The 18,931-nt window shown below is 39.2% G+C and overlaps 1 protein-coding gene across 2 annotated transcripts; it reads right to left on the minus strand.

The window, feature by feature from the left end:
* Positions 1-3,012: 3,012 nt before the first annotated feature.
* SFR1 (SWI5 dependent homologous recombination repair protein 1) lies at positions 3,013-18,129 on the minus strand. Of its 2 annotated transcripts, XM_020987966.2 has the most exons (4): positions 17,792-18,129; positions 17,558-17,674; positions 13,524-13,937; positions 3,013-3,434 (listed from the first exon to the last, which is right to left on the minus strand). In XM_020987966.2, the coding sequence occupies exons 2-4, from the start codon at positions 17,651-17,653 to the stop codon at positions 3,243-3,245; spliced, it is 702 nt and encodes a 233-aa protein (XP_020843625.1). In that variant the 5' UTR covers positions 17,654-17,674; positions 17,792-18,129; the 3' UTR covers positions 3,013-3,242. The 2 variants fall into 2 exon arrangements, with proteins under 2 accessions (XP_020843625.1, XP_020843624.1); XM_020987965.2 differs by lacking the exons at positions 17,558-17,674; positions 17,792-18,129 and adding an exon at positions 17,095-17,551.
* Positions 18,130-18,931: the final 802 nt, after the last annotated feature.

The following is an 18,931-nucleotide window of genomic DNA, read 5'->3' on the forward strand; positions in this document are numbered from 1 at the left end:
TTTGGTAAATGATCGAAGGAACAGAGTTTTCCTTGTAAAAAATAAGGTTCTAAAGTATGTATCTGCCATTATGAGCGAGGTGAAAAATTATTTAACCATTTTATGTAAGATTAAGTTTGGAAAATTTATAACTATAAACTGGTCTGTCTTCAGTCTATAATAATTCAGTCTCTTTCAAAATTATTCTAGGTGGTTTTAATTTGAAGGTTAAACTTCTGAAAGGATTATTTTAAATATTTGCCAAAATAATTGATAAGTGAATTAGTTTAAATGGGCTACTTTTGTGTTTTGTAAATGTCATTAATAGGAAGAATGGAATGATATACTCAAGCTAAGTATCCATATAGTATCATTGCTTTTAAGAGTGTATTTTGGTATTATTTTAAACTCTTAAAGGCCATATACAATGAATTTGGATTAAGGGTCTAAGAACAGTTTTGTGAACAGTTTTACACCCATAGACTTGTTTTATAGGTATGTTAAAAGTATTTGTGGAGAAGAGAATTCAAATGAAGTTAAATCCTGCCAGGTGAAGAGAGGCTATGTTTAGAAATTGCTTCTTAATTTATTCTCATCACAACAGAGAGATTAAATTTGTTAATAGAGTCCATTTTAACTGATCTGATTTTTTAAAAATGTAATAGGAAGAACAGTATTCAAATATACACTTAGGGGGACAGTAGCACACACTAGTAACCAGATTTTATGGACATCAGATTGTATCCTTCTGTCATTGCAGATTCTTCCTACAGTTCTGCATCATCTACATTGTATGTATTATTACTGTTTAAAATGAGGCTCTAAGGGAAAGAACTAATGATCTGATGGAGATAGTTCATAAGAAAACTCTTGTTGTCCACCTGACCAAAGGAAAATCTTTTAGTACCCTTTTCTATTCCCTAAATGTTATATGACTATTTGTTATATGATATCTTAACAGTGATTTACCAGAATGCTAGAGTTCTGCCTTTATTCATGTGCTGGGTGTTATGCTGGTTAATTTCAGTTAAAAGGAAGTATTCTGAGTATATGATTTTTCAATGTTTGGTGTTTTTTATTTTTAAAAAATCATTCTCTTTGAATTTGTTTTTCTTTCAGTTAATTGTATAATTTTTTACTAAAAGGTTTTTATGTTTGTATTCAATTCATTATGAGAAGCTAAAGAACCACATTTAAAGCTGTATCACAGTGGTAGGAAAAATTGCTGCATTTATCTTGCACAAAACCTTTAATTCTCAGACTTAATATGTGAATTGTTCTACCAGCTATTCTTTTTTTTGGTTATTGTTGAGTTAAATCTTCGATAGGGGAAAATCTTCAAATTTCAGAGCCCTAACTAAATATTTTTGTAAGTTGAATATTCTATAACACATTTAATTGTTGTTTGTTTCCACTCTTTCATATGACTATAACCCCTGTTAACTGACACACTGGAGGCTCAGTTGCATGCTGTAATGTCTTATTAAAGAAAACATTCAAGAAAAAAAAGTTTTACCATTATTTCAAGGATCTATGATTTCTTGTCATTATGGATACTCCTTTGATAGATCATAGATCACAGACCCACTATAATTGATTGTCTTCAGGGCTGTCAAAAATTTGGTCCTTAGTTAAGTACAGGTAAGATTTAAAACCTTTCCAACTTGGTGTAGGACCTGCTCCATCTCCATGCCACAATGAGTTATCGCTGCAAAGTCTTCAGTGGAATTGCACTTAACCATAGTATAATGGTTAAGCCAAGTTTAACCCCCACTTCTAACATATACCAGCTGTATGATACTCGGTGAACCATTTAAAGCTCTGAATGCACAACTGTAAGACAATAGGTTACAGAGAAAGTGCTGACGTGCAGAGCAAGTTCCCTACGCCAATGAAATCACAGGTCCTATTTCTATCTCTATTCTGCTTCTTAATGCACCATTTTTTTCCCCACTTATGTACTTGTTTTCCAAAGTGGTGGTCTTCAAACTTTTTTGATTATGTACCTCTATTAATAAAAATAAACCTTTTTTTAAAAAAAAATGTGTATACTAGAGGGCATACCTAATAACACCTTAAGTGCTGCAGTCCAGCTCAGGTTATAACTACTATGAGGAGCTGCTGCTAGGCTCATAAGGGGAAAAGTTGGGAGTCTGCACAGCTGGGAGATGGATTGCAGTACTGAGCTGTAATCAGTGGGTAGATGTGGTTGTGTTGTAGACAAGTTCCATGGCTGGCTATAACATTGTTTGAGTCCCCAACGGGGCTTGTGGTTCCCAGTTTCTAAAGAATCATAGTTAAATTTCATTCAACAAACTCACTGAATACTTATCATGTAGAGAATACTAACATGAATAAAGATAGTCCCTTCTCTGAATGAACCTACATTCCAGAATGAGAAATAAAACACAAACACATAATTGTTTTATAATAAAGCAAGATATACCTGCTATGAGAAATTGTAGGAGCTCAGGAAAGGAAAAGAAATGACTTTCGGCTTGTGGGTTCAAGGAAGTCTTAATATAATTTAGTACTGGCATGAGTAAGTTTTGAATAATATCACCCAAAGAAAAGCAAAAATGCAGGTCACACTTAAGGGAATGAGGAAGTAGAAGATAAAGTTAGGAACCTAGAATGCCAAATTTATTTAAGACTTTACTCAGGAGGTAATGAGAAGCTACTATTCGTTTCTGAGGAGAGTGACATATTCATTCACAGCTGTGCTTGAATTTACTTTAGAAATATATACTGCCAATAGTCCAGGTTAAAAATGAGAGCTTAAAGCCGAACAGGGACATCAAGCATGTAAAAGGGAACTGGTTTCAAGAGACAAACTCTCAGGACAGACTGCATATAGAAGGTAAGGGAATCAGAATATGCAAAATCAAAGTCCAAATGTGTTTAATGAATAAAACAGTACTATTAACAGAAACGAGGATTTGGAGCTAAGTGGCTTTAGACATTTTTGTAATATCAAAATAACAACTTTTAAAGCAATTTGTTAATAATATCAATTGACAGAAACAATCCAGATTGTTTTAGAAGCATACTTTTATTTACATTTTTTTCTTTAACTCAAATTCTCCCCACAGAACTTATATGGTCTAAATTTTATTTCATCACAGTAATGTCTTGTTCCAATCAATTTAAACCATAATAATTTTTATGCTTTCCTTAGGAGTATCTTTTTGTTGACATTCAGAAATATCTTTGAGTTGAGCTATCCTTCCTTCTCAAAGGCATATTTCTGAAAATAATCTGAATTAAAAATCTGTAAATTCTTCTTCAATTCTGTTGTAATGTAGTAACTCGTCTTCTAATCCATAGCTGTCTATCAACTGAGTAAGGCTTAGTTTCTTATTCCCCACAGACAATGTTGATTGCAGCTCAAAAAGCAACAGTTGGCTACTATTTCTCCACTTCTTTATCAATGATTGCAACTGCAAAAGGTTATTCTGAAGTAGAAAACAAAATTATAAATATGTTATGTCTAATTACGGAATTTTAAAAAAAACGTTAACAGGTATTAAGGTAGTTGTTTTCCTTGGGCCTACTTTTTTAAATTCAGGAGTTATTCAATCAACAAATAGTTATTCAGGAAGGGCTTACTATGTGCCCAACACTGTGCTATAGGTTCTGGGAATACAAGTATAAAATAGTCCCTACTCAAAAGCAGCTTACATTTTAATGGGGGATATAACAAATACATAGAAAATATATACAGCATAAATATAAAGTCAGTAAGTATAAAGACATATAAAGTGGTTAAATACAAGGCAGTTCGGGAGAGAAGGTTCAAGAAACAAAACTTTTTTACTCTTTTACTTCTTCCATTTTTCCAAGGAACAGTTAATTCTGGTAAGACTTCAAAATAAAAAAAAACAGAAAAATCTAAACCATCCAATCCAACAAACTTTTACTAAACACTGGGCAAAGACAAAATGAAAAATACCCCTGCCCTCAGGGTATATGCCTATTTACAACATTCAGCTTTCCAGTAGAATGTAAGTAGACAGATGCCAATTTGGGAAAGAATGTGAACTCCTTTAGGAGGTGGCACATAAGTTTAGCCTGGAAAGAGGTTCTAAAACATGAAACTGAAGAGAGAGTACAAAAAACCAGACAGCAAGACTTGAATGAAGAGATGAGAAGACACTTCTAACCTACACCTTCATAGAGGTGGGAAGTCCACAGATGTTACACACTGCACATGTTTTGGGACTTGTTCCAATGTTTCAATCAGTTGTGCTTTTTTTTCCCCTTTCTAAAAAATACTATTTGTCACATACAATGACTCTCTGGGACGGAGTAAAGAAGGAATACATGGGATAACTATGGTAATATAAGAAACAGAAAGTATCAATAAAAACAGAGGCTTGAGATGGAATGCTGTATTCAGGGAACAAATGTGTGTATCCTAGAGGCAAAAATCACTAAAGGTACTTGAAATGGCACAGTCATACCTGTGCTTTATGAAAAGTTATTTCGGTAGCTGTGTGGAGGATGGACTGGAAGTGGAGAAGCTGGGAGTCCATAAGGGTATGAAATAGAGTGGCAGTCATATGAAGAGAGGACGGGATGAATGGCATGAGTTGGTTATGGACATGAAACTTGGCAAATGGACTGGATAAAGGGGTAGGGAAGACAAGGGACAGAGTCTGAGGTTGTGAAGCTGAATGCCTGAAGGAATAAGGATGCCTTGAAGACACATGGGATGTTTGGAGAATAGGAACAGTTCCATCATGAATATATTGAGTTTGAGATACCTATGGGTGGCTGGCGATATAGAAAAGGACTTTACATCTGGGAGATACCTGCATAAAGGATTTAATTGAATCTATAGGAGATATTCAGATAACCAAGGGAGAAAAGTATCGAGGGAGAAAAGAAGAGGACCTGTGACAGAGTCCTAGCAGAATACCTATGGCTATGGGGTAGAACATGAATGATCAAAGAAGTAACAGACAAGTAGAATTGATGACCAGGAAGAATACTGTCACAAAAACTCAGGGGAAGAATATATTCAGAAGAAAACAAGTGGTCAAAAATATAAAACGCTAAAAAGGTCAAGAAAGTTGAGGATAAAGAAAAGGTCACTGGATTTAACAGTTAAGAAATCTTTGGCAACTTTGGAAATAGCAGTTTCCATTGAAAGGTGAAGTCTGAAGTCACAGTGTTACGAAGTTTGATAAGCTAAGATGCTGGGGAAAAAGGCATGAAGAATAAAAAAAATTTCTACTCAAAAGAAGTTTAAATTCTAATCAGGGATACAAGTCCATATAATATATACAGCATAAATATAAAGTTAACAAATACAAATACTCCTCATTCGCCTTCAGAAGCTCTGCCTAGCTTCTACTCCAGGAACAACATGCCCTCCCCACTTCCTCCTAGGATAAGCTGATCATATAAAATCAAAGTTGTCTCTCTCCCCTCTTGCTGGATGGCTGGTAAACTAAACTCCCAAAGCCTTCCTTTACATAAAACAGTAGCTTGAGGGAACTGCAGGGGTCAAGTGAGAGATCTGGAGAATTCTAACCTTTGTCTAGATCAGGGACAGGGAATCTGCGGCCTCAGAGTCACATATGGCTCTCCAGGTCCTCAAGTGGGGCACTCTGACTGATTCTAAACCTCACAGAATAAATCCCCTTAATAAAAGGGTTTGTTCTGTGAAGTTTGGATTCAGTCAAAGGAAACCACCGCTGTTCTAGATGAAAGAAAATGAGACAAAAGAAAGAGAAAAATGACCACTAAACATCAGAAGATAAGCATTAGATATGAGGTTTCTCTGGCACGCTGGGAAGATAGTCTCTGAGACAGAAGCAGCCGATATAGATATGCACCTGTCTATCATCTCAGGAGGGTATAAGAAAAAGAAATGCTTGCTGGTGGTTGGTACTTTCCTGCTGAGGCAGCTTGTTGCCCACCTGGTATTACCAATAGAGGTCTGCTTGCTGTATTTCTGGAATATGTACCCAAAATATGATGGAGAACTTCCTATGACTGCAATTCAAGTAGAGAACAAATGATACTGACCAAAGGAACCCAAAAAGCACCAGTAAAGACTGTGAAATTCCTGGTGAAGAAACTAAAGACCTTGGGGAAGAAAAGCTGGGTTTTCATTCCTGCTACCAACTGAAGGCAGGGGCTCAGGAAAAATGACAATATAGTTAACATTTACGTAGCATTTATTATGTACCAGGCATTGTGCTAAGTGCTTTACAATTATCTCATTTGACCTTCACAACAACCCTAGGAGGTAGGTACCATTATTATACCTATTTTACAGATGAGGAAACTGAGACAAACAGCAGTTAAATGACTTGCCGAGGGTCACAGTGTTAGCAAATATCTGAGGCCAGATTTGAACTTAGGGTCTTCCTGACTCCAGGCCTGGTTTTCTATCCACTGTACCACCTTTAGCTGGCAAAGAAGGTAGGGTCTGAGAACAACATTTCTATTTTTGGACCACAGCTTAAAATACAGACACTCTCAGATTTGTAAGGTCCAATAAAATTATATTGGCCTAAACATCCCATAACCAGTAGCATGGCAATGTAGGTATTCTCAGCATAATGCCTTCACATCATCTCAAAATAGCAAAAAATATACTACATTTGTAGTAATTAAAAGTACAAGAAAAATACACAAACACCTCCATATAAGTTAAAGCCTTCTGAAATAATTACAAAGGACTTAATTATCTAAAAATTCCCACTCACCTTAACCACTCCAAGTTTGCTTGAGTACACACTGAAAATTATATGACAGGTATATTTCAAAGGCCACCTATGGTAGGTAAAGCCTGTTGCTTCACAGAAGTGACTTAGTCTGACTCCTACACATGGTATAACAGATGGAAAACACTGATTTTGCCCTGCTACGCAAAGGAAATGCAACTCATGATTGGTGGGGAGAAGCAAAGGCCCAGAGATAAAGAATACTACATGTACATGAGAGAAAGGGCTTTATAAACCCAGCCATTATTGTCTCCCAGGGTTATTTATACACGGCAAAGACACAACTGAACACAACTCTAACTCATGGAGGCTAACTCAGGGTCAAGCAGGAGAAAACATGCAAACAGCAACACTGGAAGTAGAAAAGGAAAAGAAGAAAGTTGGATATAAGTTCCGAGAACAATAGAAAAAGAAAATGATCAAAATAAAATGTCTGGTATGAGCCCATCTCCAAGCAGATTAACCAATAGTGAATCTATTAAATGGCAAATCAGAACACTAAACTTGGAGTCAAAAAGACCAGAGTTTCTCAGTTCCTCCAGAGTGTCTCAGACACTTAATAACTGTATGCCTCTGAGTAAGTCACTTGCCCTCTCTGGGATTTGGACTTCTCATCTGTAAAAAGAGAGGGGTAGACTTAACGAACCCTGGTCTCTTCTGGCTCAAAAGCTATAATCCTACTAAAGAAGAAAAACTGAACAAACATTCCAGAAAAGGCCATGATATACTGAACAGTATGTGCTAAAAGAAAGCAAACATTTAAAAGAGAAATTCTACATATCGTGCACCCCCCCTAAGATAATCAAACTAGCAAGAAATTCCAGAATTGTTCTTCAAAAGAGAAGACGAAATTAGGATATTAAGATGAGAGCTCCCAAAGAAGGACTAAGTCAAACACAGGACCAGATATGTCAGTGTATGATGGAGAATTTCTTCAAATCACTATAGGAGCCAGAAAAAAGAATGACAGATTTGAGAAACTTCAAAATCCAGGTGCCTGTTAGCTCCTGGAGACAGGCCTGACACTGATAATGCTGGTTTGAATAATGACAAATTTTGAGTGAGCAGAGTCCAGTACCTGATCTTGACTATCTCAAGGCCATAGCTATTTCACTGCACACTGAACTTTGGTGCCAATTTCTAATTCTGATCTGAATGCTGTCTCCTGTTCCTGTACCATTGGCTCAGAAACTTATTTCCAGGGTAACTGAGTCCACATTTTACAAGACATATACTTTGGGCCCCTTGCTGAGTAAGAATTGTATAGCCACAACTTTTCACCTTGCTGCTCGGCTTAAGAAGTCCTACTAATAGTAGCTAATAGTATGAGGGTCCCTCAAGAGCAGAGCAAAGGAACATTATACTTCTGCAAGTATAAATGTTTTTTTAAAATTTTCTGTGTATCATGTAGGACAAAAATATTCCAATGAAATCACACACACTCTCTCAATTTATACAATAACAACAATACTGTTAAGGAAAATCAAGTTTGAAAGACTTAAAAACACTCTCATCAACATAACAACCAACCTCAAGTCCAGAGACTCATGATGAAACATGTTACTACTTACCTCCAGGTTAAGAGGTGATGGACTCAGAGTGCGCATATATGTGTCTCTGTGTGTGTGTGTGTGTGTGTATATATATACACATATGCATACACAGATACATATGTAACATTTATTTGGCATGATTAATGGAGGAGTCTGTTATGCTTGACTATACATGTTTATTTTATTTTTCTTGCTTTCTCTATGGAGGAAAGAAAATGGGAGGGAGGGAATCTGGAGCTGAAAATAAAACTGAAATTAAAAAAAAAGAAACATGGAAAGACGTGTAAAATGATAAAGTGAAGGCAACAGGAGAATGATACACAAAATGACTACAATAACATAAACAAAGAAAATGAACACTAATACAAAGCTAAATTCTTCAGTAATTGTAATGATAATCTTGGCCATGGAAAAGAGATGAGGAAGCTAATCTCCCTGTCCTTTTGATAAAGAGGTGATGGACTTAGGGTGTAAACGTTCCATATACCATTAGACATGGTCGCTGTGTCATGCTTTTGCTTAGCTAGCAATACCAGATCTCAAATTACACAACAAAGCTATAACTATCAAAACAATTTGGTAGTGCTTGAAAAATGGAGAGTTTAATCAGTGGAATAGTACATGAAATAGAGAAGCAAATTAGTATAATAACCTAATGTTTGATAAACCAAAGATCCTAGCTATTGGTGCAAGAACTCACAATTCAACAAAGACTATTAGGAAAACTGGAAAATAGTTCGGAAGAATTAGGTGTAGACCAGTATCTTGTACTGTACATACCAAGATAAGTTCCAAATGGATATATGATTTAGACATGGGTGACAACTTAAGCCAATTAGAAGAACAAGGAGGAAATTAATTGTCCCATCTATAGCCAAGGAAAGAGTTTATGACCAACAGGAAACAGTTTTTCAGGAGGTAAAATGGACAGTTTTGCAATAGCTTCTTGGTAGGTCTGCCTGCCATAAACTCCAGTGGCTTCCTATCACTTCTAGGAGTAAATCCAAAATCCTGTTTCAAATTCTGAATCCTTCATAACCTAGCCCTCTCCCACCTTTCCAGTCTTCTTATAATTTCCTCCTCACCACATCCTCTTTGATCCAGTGACATCAGATTCTTTGCTATTCCTTGAACAAGAAACCCCACCTCTCAGCGCTGTGCATTTTCACTTTTTCCCCATGCCTGGAATGCCCTCCCCTCCTCACCTCTGCCTCTGCTGATTATTTCCAGTTTACCCTGTATGTAGCTTGTTTCTACATAGTTATCTGCATTAGATTGTGAGCTCCTTGAGCACAGACTGTCTTTTGTGCCTCTCTGTATATCTAGCACTAGCACAGTGTCTGGGACATAGTAGGCACTCAATAAATGCTTATTGACTGACCTATTTATTTTTATACACCCACCATTTAGTACAGTGCACAGGACATATTAGACACTTAAAAAATATATGCTTACTGGATGATCCTTCTGTTCTCTTTTTAGCTTTGAATTTAAATATCTTTTTAACAGTAGTCTTATCTCTCCCTACAAGCATGAATTTTGCTTACTCTTTTCTTGATAACTGAGAATGAAATGTGACAAGAGAAGGCTCATTCTGTAGAGAGTAGATGGATAATATCTAGAAATGAAGTAAAAAACAAACTGCATTAATAAAAATTACTAACAAAATGCCACATAGGAAGAATTATAGTAGATTTCCACTATTTTCAAAGGAAACAAAATCCAAGAAAGGAGCCATTAATAGAATCTATGGCCTCAGGTATTTATATTCAAATTCAAAAAAATATTGGTAACCAACCAGGTAAACTACGGATGCCAATGTAAAGAGGCAAATTTGATCCCATAGATATCAGATACTTGATGGGCAGAACTCAAGACTGGAATTTAAGTCTGGAAAGATGTAACTTATTAAAAAGGCACAAAAAAAATGAAGGAAAAGGAATCTGACAAACATTACACAATAATAAAACATATTCACATGAGAAAATACAGGAATCAAAGTGGAGAAACATAAGGGGAAAGTATTTATGCAAAAAATCAGATTATAAGCCTGGAAAAAAAGTACGATGTAGTAGCAGCAGCAGGGTACTTCAATTACGAATGATCTTTGAATTTCCAAATCTAATGGCACTTTCTCAATCCTCATCCTTCTTGAACTATCTGCAGCTCCTGACACTTCTACCTACTTGTCAGACCAGTCCTTCTCAGTCTCCTTTGCTTGGGTGCCCTTCCCCTACGTCATATCCATTAGCTTCAAGTGTCTCCCAAGGCTCTGTCCTCAGCCCACCTCTCTTTTCTTTATGCTATTTCATTGGGTTATCTCATCAGTTCCCATTAACACCTCTTTGCTTGTAATTTCTAGATCTACAGAGGGAGAGAGAGCCCCTGTCATGTTGGACATTTCAAACTATATGTCCCAAAGACATCTTAAACTCATTATGTTCACTCATCTTTCTCCCATCCCCTTTCCTCTTCTAAACTTTACTATTTCTGTTGAGGCACTAACTTCTCAGTTATTCAAGTTGGTATCATCCTTAATTTTCCCATATGGCTAATCAGCTGCCAAATCTTGTCATTTCTACCTTCACAACATCTTTCGTAAAGCCCCTTGTTTCCACCCGCATAGTCACCATCCTCATTCATGCCTACATCACTCCTCACCTGGGCTATTCCAACGGCATTCTAATTGCTCTCCCCATTCAAATCTGTCTTCTATGTAGCTGTCAAAAAAATTCTAGAGCATAAGTTTTACCATGTTATCAAGCCCAAACAGAAATCCTTTGTTTAGCATTTAAAATTGTTTACAACCTGACTCCTTCCTACCTTTGTAGTCTTCTTATACTTTACTTGCTTTAGTGCAGTGTAAGATCTTGCCATACTGAACTATATGCTGATCCTCACACTCCTCTCCTGTTTCCGTGTTTTTGTACTGGCTGTGCTTTGTGTCTGAGACGTCCTGCTTCAATTTTACCTCTTGGAATCCCAGGCTTCAAGACTGAGTTTAAATCCCACCTTCTATAGGAGGCCTTTCCTACTACCCAGAGCTGCTAGTGCCCTTTCCTTTACCTCCTACCTACTCTCTCTATATCCATTAATGCATACTGTTGTCTCCCCTATTAGACTGGAATCCGTGAAGTATGTTTTTGCTTTTTCTTTGGATTCCTAGCACTTAGCATACAGTGTTTAACAGATTAATGAATGACAAAAGCATTTAATGGGCCACGTATTGGAAATACACAAATCAGAGTGCTTGCTCTCGAAGGAGGGAAAAGCTGGGGTGAGCGGCTCAGCGCAACCGGCCAGATGGAAAAACAGCCCAGAAGAAGAGCTGGATGGCATATGAAGCATAGTCTGAGCAGAAGCCAACTAAATATAGTGGGACAAGTGAGTTGTATTTATTCACGAATCAAGACAGCTCAGGCCCAAGATGACAGTTCCAGAACTGAGATTAATTCTCCCAGGGACTGAGAATATGGTTTTTGAAGGTCCAGTGAAAAAAGTGCTGTTCCACATTGAGAGAGGCAGATCCCTGGCAGCAAAACAGTAAGATGGCTCTGGGGGATGGCCAGATGGGATATATATATCTGCTGGAATTCTTTCTCTGCTGAAAACTGAGCAGATAATACATTCTTGGCTTGCCTTAATATTATCCTATAAAAGCAAAAAAAGGATCAAGAATTGTCATTCTGGATCTGATTCAGATTAATAAAGAAGAGCTGTATGACGGGAACTTTGGAGGAAAGTCACCACTCAATCCTAGAATTTGTTCTCAAAAAGAAAGCCAGGTATAGTAAGATCTGTACACAATAGTTCAGCAAGCACAGAAGACAAGAAGAATTTTACAGTAATGAACAAGTGGGTAAATCCAACCCATGGATTAAAATTCTAGAGAGAAAATTAACACAAGTGGAAAGGAAAGCTCTCAAGAATGAAAATGCTGAAAGCACAAATCTAACTAGTTTAAGCAAGCAAGAAAGAAGGGAACTGTTTAAAGAGATTCATTTGGAGCTTAGATTTTTAAAAGCTATATACAGAAAGTAGGAAAGCATGGGACATATAAAACTGATGATGAGTATAAAAGTTGGGCACAAACTGGTAAGACGAGTATCTGGGGCACTAAAGTTCAAAATGAGCAGAAGCTAGTGAGGAAAGCTAAGGATAATAATAGAAAAATGTTTAAGTACAATAAAGAGGAAGAATGAAGAAGGGACATAAACATCAGGGAAAGGACATGGGGGTAATAATGGACAAAGGGCACAAGGAAAAGTCTTAGTCAACTCTTTTAATGCTTTCTTCCTCTGCCAAGAATATACATTGGACCAGAAGGGGGGGGGGGGCTAATAGAGTTGAACCTAAGATGAGTAAGACAATAAGAGGGCACCTACCTACACTTGCTCAGAGGCACTCAAACCTAGGATAATAAAAGAACTGACAAGATTGAGAAGTATGGCCTAGATAAATAGGTGGATAGGTTAAATGATTATGTCATGATGTGATAGGACCAGGGTTCCCTGGTTCTCCTGACAGGTAGTGGTTTTCCCTAAAAGCTGACAAAATTGACCCTGAGACCTGATTGACACCATCTCCCTTGACACAGCTTCCTGGTCACCTAAGGGCATTCTACCCAGAATGAAGTTGGGGCTCATCAGACTCGATGGATATCAAAAGGTTGATGAGCAATTCACTACACCCTGCTGGGCTGACCCACATTTCCACTACGGAGTGGGTATGAGAGGAGGGAGGATGTCTATAAAAGCTAAATGTCACTGTCTCCTTGATGCACAACCTTGCTACATTTGGGCTAAGTTAACCTTTTGCAAACTGTTCAATGACTTATGAGTGCTTCATTTCATACCCAAATTGAACCTGAACTAAGACAGTGCCAGCATCAGGCCTAACCTAAGGGTATAATGAATTAGATTTGATCCAACTTATTTGAAGATTTCTAGAGGTGCACCCCAGGAATCTGGCCTTGGCCCAGTGCTGTTCTAATCTAATAAAATGACCTTTTTAACAGGAATAAATATCAACTCGTACATTTAAGGTTCATTCAAAAAAATCAATTTTCTATGTATGCGATTTGGGAGATGTGGCTTTCTAGCAGTTTACCTACCCTAAATAAAACTGCCAAAGTTTTCTTCCCTAATAAATAAAACATTAGGGTATGTTACCTGAACAAATCTGACTTTGTCACTTTGTTGTAATTTCCCTTACAACAAAACATTTGTGCAATCGATCTCAAAGTTCTTACCTTTGACCTATACATTTTGGTTAATTTTAGTCTTCGAAGAAGCTCCTCCTTCTCTTGAACTTGTTTCAACAGTTTCATCTTTTCTTCAAGCAATTCTTGTTTGCCAATGTTATATCCCTCTGAAACCATCTGGGGGAGATTATCTGGCAGAGTACTGACAACAAGAGGCTTGCTTCTATGCACATCAACATCCTTTAAGCAGTCTTTCAAAGATAGGCTTTCTTCAGATGCTTTTTCCATGTTTTTAAAGTTTTCTGGAAATGCAGAACAGCTTCCACCACTGGAAGCTGTTGCTTCCTTTGAAGTGGTGGAGTTATTTTCAGTATCTACTTTAAGACGTTTTGCCACAGCATGACAGGAATTAAATGAACTTCTTGTTTTCTTTAACCGTTCTCTAAGTGTTGCACTCATCAGCTAAAGAACGAACCAAAAACTAACATTAAAACTTTTTAAAATGTAAATAAAGCAGCCACTCAAACAAAACCCTACTTATGTGACAAATAGCACTAGATGCCAGATGCATTCTGTCTCTCTACACCCTATTACACTGCAACTATCCCTATTAATCCAGAGAAAGTAACCTTAACGTCTACCTAATGGGAGCGTACGCTGTCTCTCATTAAAGGGTTACTGAGTAATATGTAAAGATAAATTGTAGTACCCTTTTTAGTGATTCACAAAAGCACTCAAAAAAGATCAAATTCTCTCATGTGGAAAAAAAAAATCACAGAATCTGAGCTGAAAGGAACCTTAGTAATTCAACATAACCCTAGTAGTTCAACATACGACACAGAAATACCTCTGTGATATCACCATCCAGTTTCCAAAAAATAACAACTCATAATTTTTAGTTAAGTGTGAGAAGCAGTATGTTTAAGAAAGGTATCATGAGGAGGAAGCTAGGTATTGCCGTGGATAGAACACTGGCCTTGGTGTCAGGAGGACCTGAGTTCAAATCCGACCTCAGACCAAACACCTGACACTTACTAGCTGTGTGACCCTGGGCAAGTCACTTAACCCCAACTGCCTAAAAATAATAAAGATTTTTAAAAAAGGTATCATGATATGATAAGCAATAGGTTTGAATCGTGTTTATTGTAATATTAATTGAAACAGGCAACTGCAATTTGCATTGTATTGCAAAACAGGCAATATTAACCTTGGACAAATCCTTTAACTTCTCAACGCTGAAGTTTCTCCTTCTGCAAAATAAGAGTTGGACCAAATGATTTCTAAGGCCTCTTCTACCTTTAAATCTTCTTTATACATTATGCTATATAACAGAAACTTTTGTTGACCCATTCAAACATTTAATGAAGATGTATTTTGCTTTAATACAGTGGTGTGCTGGACATGGAGTAATGAGAATCCCCAGTTCAAATCTAGCTTCTAACATCTACTAGCTGAGTGACCAAGGGTAAATTCATAACACTTCTAGAAACACAGTGTTGTTTAAAGGAATAAAACAAAACAATTCGAGAAACATCTGTTAAGCACCTAAGTAACTGAAAAAGTTCCTACTCTCAAGGAGTATACATTCTACTCCAATACAGTGAAAGCACTTTGCAAATCTAAAACACTGTATCTAGTCTTAAAATGCTGTATACAGAATCTTAATCTTATCTATAGATAAAATCTTAAAACACTGTGTGTGTATGTACATACACACACCCACAAGACAGCTATAACTCTCTCCTAGTTCTCCTTCTACCTATCATATTGCTTCTTCTCAGCTTCCTTTGCTGAATCCTTATTTATCCAGGTCATGCCTCTAACTTTATTTGTCCCACAAGTTTCCATCCTAGACCTTTTTTCTCTTCTATAGCACTTCCACTTGGTGATCTCATCTGCTCCCACGGATTTACTTACCATGTCTATCCTGACGATTCTCAAATCTACCTATCCTGCCCCCACTCTCTCCAATCTTTCATCTCCATTTGCCTTTCTGAAATCTTGAACTGAATGTCTCGTAGACCTCTTAAACATAACCAAAACTGAATTCATCATCTTTCCCCCTGAATCCTTCTCCTTCTCCCTTTCCTCCCAACTTTTCTATTACTGCAAAGATCAATGTCATTCTACCAGTCTTTCAGGTTAGCAACCTGGGTGTTATCCTCAATTCCTCACTATCTCTTATACTCTCCCCCTATCTAATCTGTTGCCAAGGTATTGATTTCACCTTTGAAACATCTCTCTGATGCCACCTTTTGTCCTCTAACATTGCGACCATTCTAATGCAAGTGCCATCACCTCAAACCTAGACTATTCCAATAGCCTGCTGGTGAGTCTCACTACTCTAATCCATTCTCCATTTAGTCACCAAAGTGATTTTCCTAGAGTGCAGGTCTTATCATGTCACTTCCCTCCTGAACGAACTGCATCAGCTCTCTATTGACTCTAGGATCAGCTACAAAACCCTGTTTGGCATTCAAACCCCTTCATAATCTAGCCCTTACCTACCTTTCCAATTCTGTTACACTTTACTCCTCACCACATTCTTTTTGATCCAAACACTGGGCCTCCTGGCTATTCCACAAACAAGCTGCTCTGGGCACTTTCTCTGGCTGTTCCACATACCGGTATTACTCTTCCTCATCATCTCTATCTACTGGCTTCCTTTTAAGTACCTACTAAAATCTAATTTTCTACAGGAAGGCATTAATTCGAGTGCCTTCCCTCTGTTAATTATTTCCTATTTATCCTGAATGAATCTTGCTTGCACAAATTTGTTTGTTGTCATTCCCATTAGATTGTGCTCTCTTTGAAGGCAGAGACTGTCTTTTTGTATCCCCAGGTCTTAGCACAGGGCCGAGCATCTAATAGGTGCTTAATATTTGTTGACTGACTACACACACACACACACACACACACACACACACACACACACAGCAGTCATAATTATTAAGCTCACAGTAAGAGCTTTTTACTGAACTAAAAGCACTTCGCTACTCACAGAGAAGACAAAGATAAGGCATTTTAAGACTATAGCTGGCGCTGAATGTAGTCCTTGACTGAATGGATCACCAAAAGTTTCTGTTATATAGCATAATGTATAAAGTAGACCATAGGATTTAAAAGGATTTAGAAGTCATTTAGTACAACTCTAGCTTACTTAAGGAGATACTTTAGCTCTGAGAAGTAAAGAACTGTCCAGATGGGTGGGGGGAGGTGAGTATTTATATAGCATCTATGTGTAAAGTATTTCACTAAGCACTTTACAAATATTATCTCATTTGATCCTCACAACAACCTAGGAAGTAGATGCTGCTATAATCCCCTTTTACAGTTAAGAAATTGAGTCAAACAGAGGTTAAGTGACTTGCCCAGGGTCACTAAACTACTAAGTGTCTGTGACTGAATTTGAAGTCAGATCTTCCTGACTATGATGAGTCTACCCCTCTAACCACTGGACAACCTAGCTGCCTCATATCTCTAAAAAGCTTATAATATAAAGGAGGGTGGGGGAAGGGAGGAAAGATTATTATAAATAACATAAGAAAAGGTATAAATGCACAGGATTGGTCGATGAAAAATTATTTAAGAAATTAGAGGACAGATAAGGGTTGGGTACCTCCATCAGGGAAGGTCTCCTAGAGGAAATGACAAGAGCTGGTTCTTGAAGAAAGGGATGGGTTTCAACAACTTTTCCAAGTATGGGAGGAAAGGCAAGGCACGGGGAGTATACAGGAAGCACTGGTTTTGGAGTCTGAAGACCTGAATTCAAATCCAACCTCTGGTGCTTACTATCTGTGCAACCTCGGGCAAGTCCCTCCAATGAACCTTTTTCCTTCTCCATAAAACAAGTGGCTCAACGAGTCACTTCTAGACCCGCTCTTACAAGGGGAGCGGCACAAAACTGGAAAGGCAGACCAGAGGCCCCCCGGCAGAGCCCCGAGTGCCGGGATTCGGCCTGCAACGAGGCAGTGAGAAGGCAGTTTAGCTCTCTGAGGTCCTTGAAGCCTCCAAGCACCAGCAGGCCTTCAGGCGCGAGGCCCCAGACTGGCCCAGCATGAAGTCTAGCCACGGTTTCATACCTGTTTCCCTGAACTATTACTCTGGGAAAGAATTACAGTCTCACAGGCCTTGGGAGTAGCAGGTAAGGATGTGGTTTTATCTGATGGAATTTCCATCTTGAAAATGTAATGTCTGCTCTAGAAACAAAACAGAAAAAAACAAATTATGTTAAAAACTCCAACAAATTCTCCCTCCCCTTGGTCCGATGAAACCTTTGGTTCCTAGCAGTAATTACTAATTAGCAGGACTATTACCACGAGGGCCTCCTGGGGGCAGAGCCCAGGGCGAAGAGGACTCCCAGGAGGCTTCCGAGAAGCCTGGGGGTGGGGGCTGCGGCCCTCAAACCACCCTCCAAGGACTTTCGGACCGATCAGCCTCCAGCGCCGCCCCACCCCTGGCCGGACCCAGCTCCCTAGGCGAGGTCCCGAAGCCCCTGGGAGAGCCTGGCCCCGGGGTGGAGGTGGCTCCGGCTGCCGGCTTTGGGACGGACTCCGGCCTCGACTCTGGAACGGGGTTCGTTCCGGCTCTTGGGCCGGCGCCGCACGCTTCCCTCTGACGCAGGAGCGCACCGGAGGCGGCGCTTCCGAGGAGCGCGAGACGCCTAGGAGAGCGCGACCTGCCCCACCCACCGCCTCCGCCCTCGGCTCTGGACAGGGGAGGCGGGCTCGCTGTACGCACGCGCGCTGAGATGACGGTCACAGTCCATCAGCATCCACGCCCCGCCCCTTCCTGGCGCGGCGGGAACGATGAGCACACTCGGAACGAGACGCCATTGGTTCGCTGGGCGGAAAAGGTGGGGCAAGGAGAAGGGGGCGGGACGGGGCGAGGTTTCTGTTTGCTTCCTGTTACTCCTAAAAGAGACTTAAGCCGCGACCCGAGATGGAGGAAATGGGGCTTTTGGCACCACAGCACCCCAGTGCCCCGCCACCCCCTAAGGGAGAGCCGCTCAAGGACGTCAGGGCTCCGAATGTCGTAAACGTGGCCCAAATATGCGTCTAGGCCATCCCCTCTGCCTCGAGTCCAGCTTCCACAACAGAATGGATCGAGGTCATCTCCTTACAGACTAGAAAACTGAGGCGAGGAGTGACCTTCCCGAGGTCCTAGAGGTCGTTAGAATCCAAGTCAGGATTTGAACCTAAGACCTCTGCCTTAGAGGGTCATAAAACCTCCATGTCTTCCTGACTCCAGTCATCCCGAATTCTCCCTTTCTCTCCCACCAGAGACCCCGCCCTATGTCAGGGCCCGGTGGCTTGGACTCCCTTCTGCAGTCCCTTCTCCACGAGATACCCAAAGGGAATTTCCTAAATCTCTGCGATCAAGGTGCCCTTCCTCCACAAACTTCTGTGGCTCCGTAGAGCTTGGACAAAGGCCTGTGGGGTCATATAGAGTAGGAC

Source organism: Phascolarctos cinereus, unplaced genomic scaffold (assembly GCF_003287225.1).
Source record: "Phascolarctos cinereus isolate Bilbo 61053 unplaced genomic scaffold, phaCin_HiC Scaffold_3;HRSCAF=262, whole genome shotgun sequence".
In the NCBI taxonomy this organism is placed as follows: Eukaryota; Metazoa; Chordata; class Mammalia; order Diprotodontia; family Phascolarctidae; genus Phascolarctos; species Phascolarctos cinereus.

Coding starts and splice junctions, on each gene's coding strand:
- SFR1 (XM_020987965.2), bottom strand. CDS start 17,319: ATGGAGAAGGAAAAAGGTTCATTGGAGGGACTTGCCCGAGGTTGCACA. Junction 13,938..17,094: donor GGAGACCTTCCCTGATGGAG/GTACCCAACCCT, acceptor TTCGTTCTTTAG/CTGATGAGTGCAACACTTAG. Junction 3,435..13,523: donor CCAAAATGTATAGGTCAAAG/GTAAGAACTTTG, acceptor TTTCTACTTCAG/AATAACCTTTTGCAGTTGCA.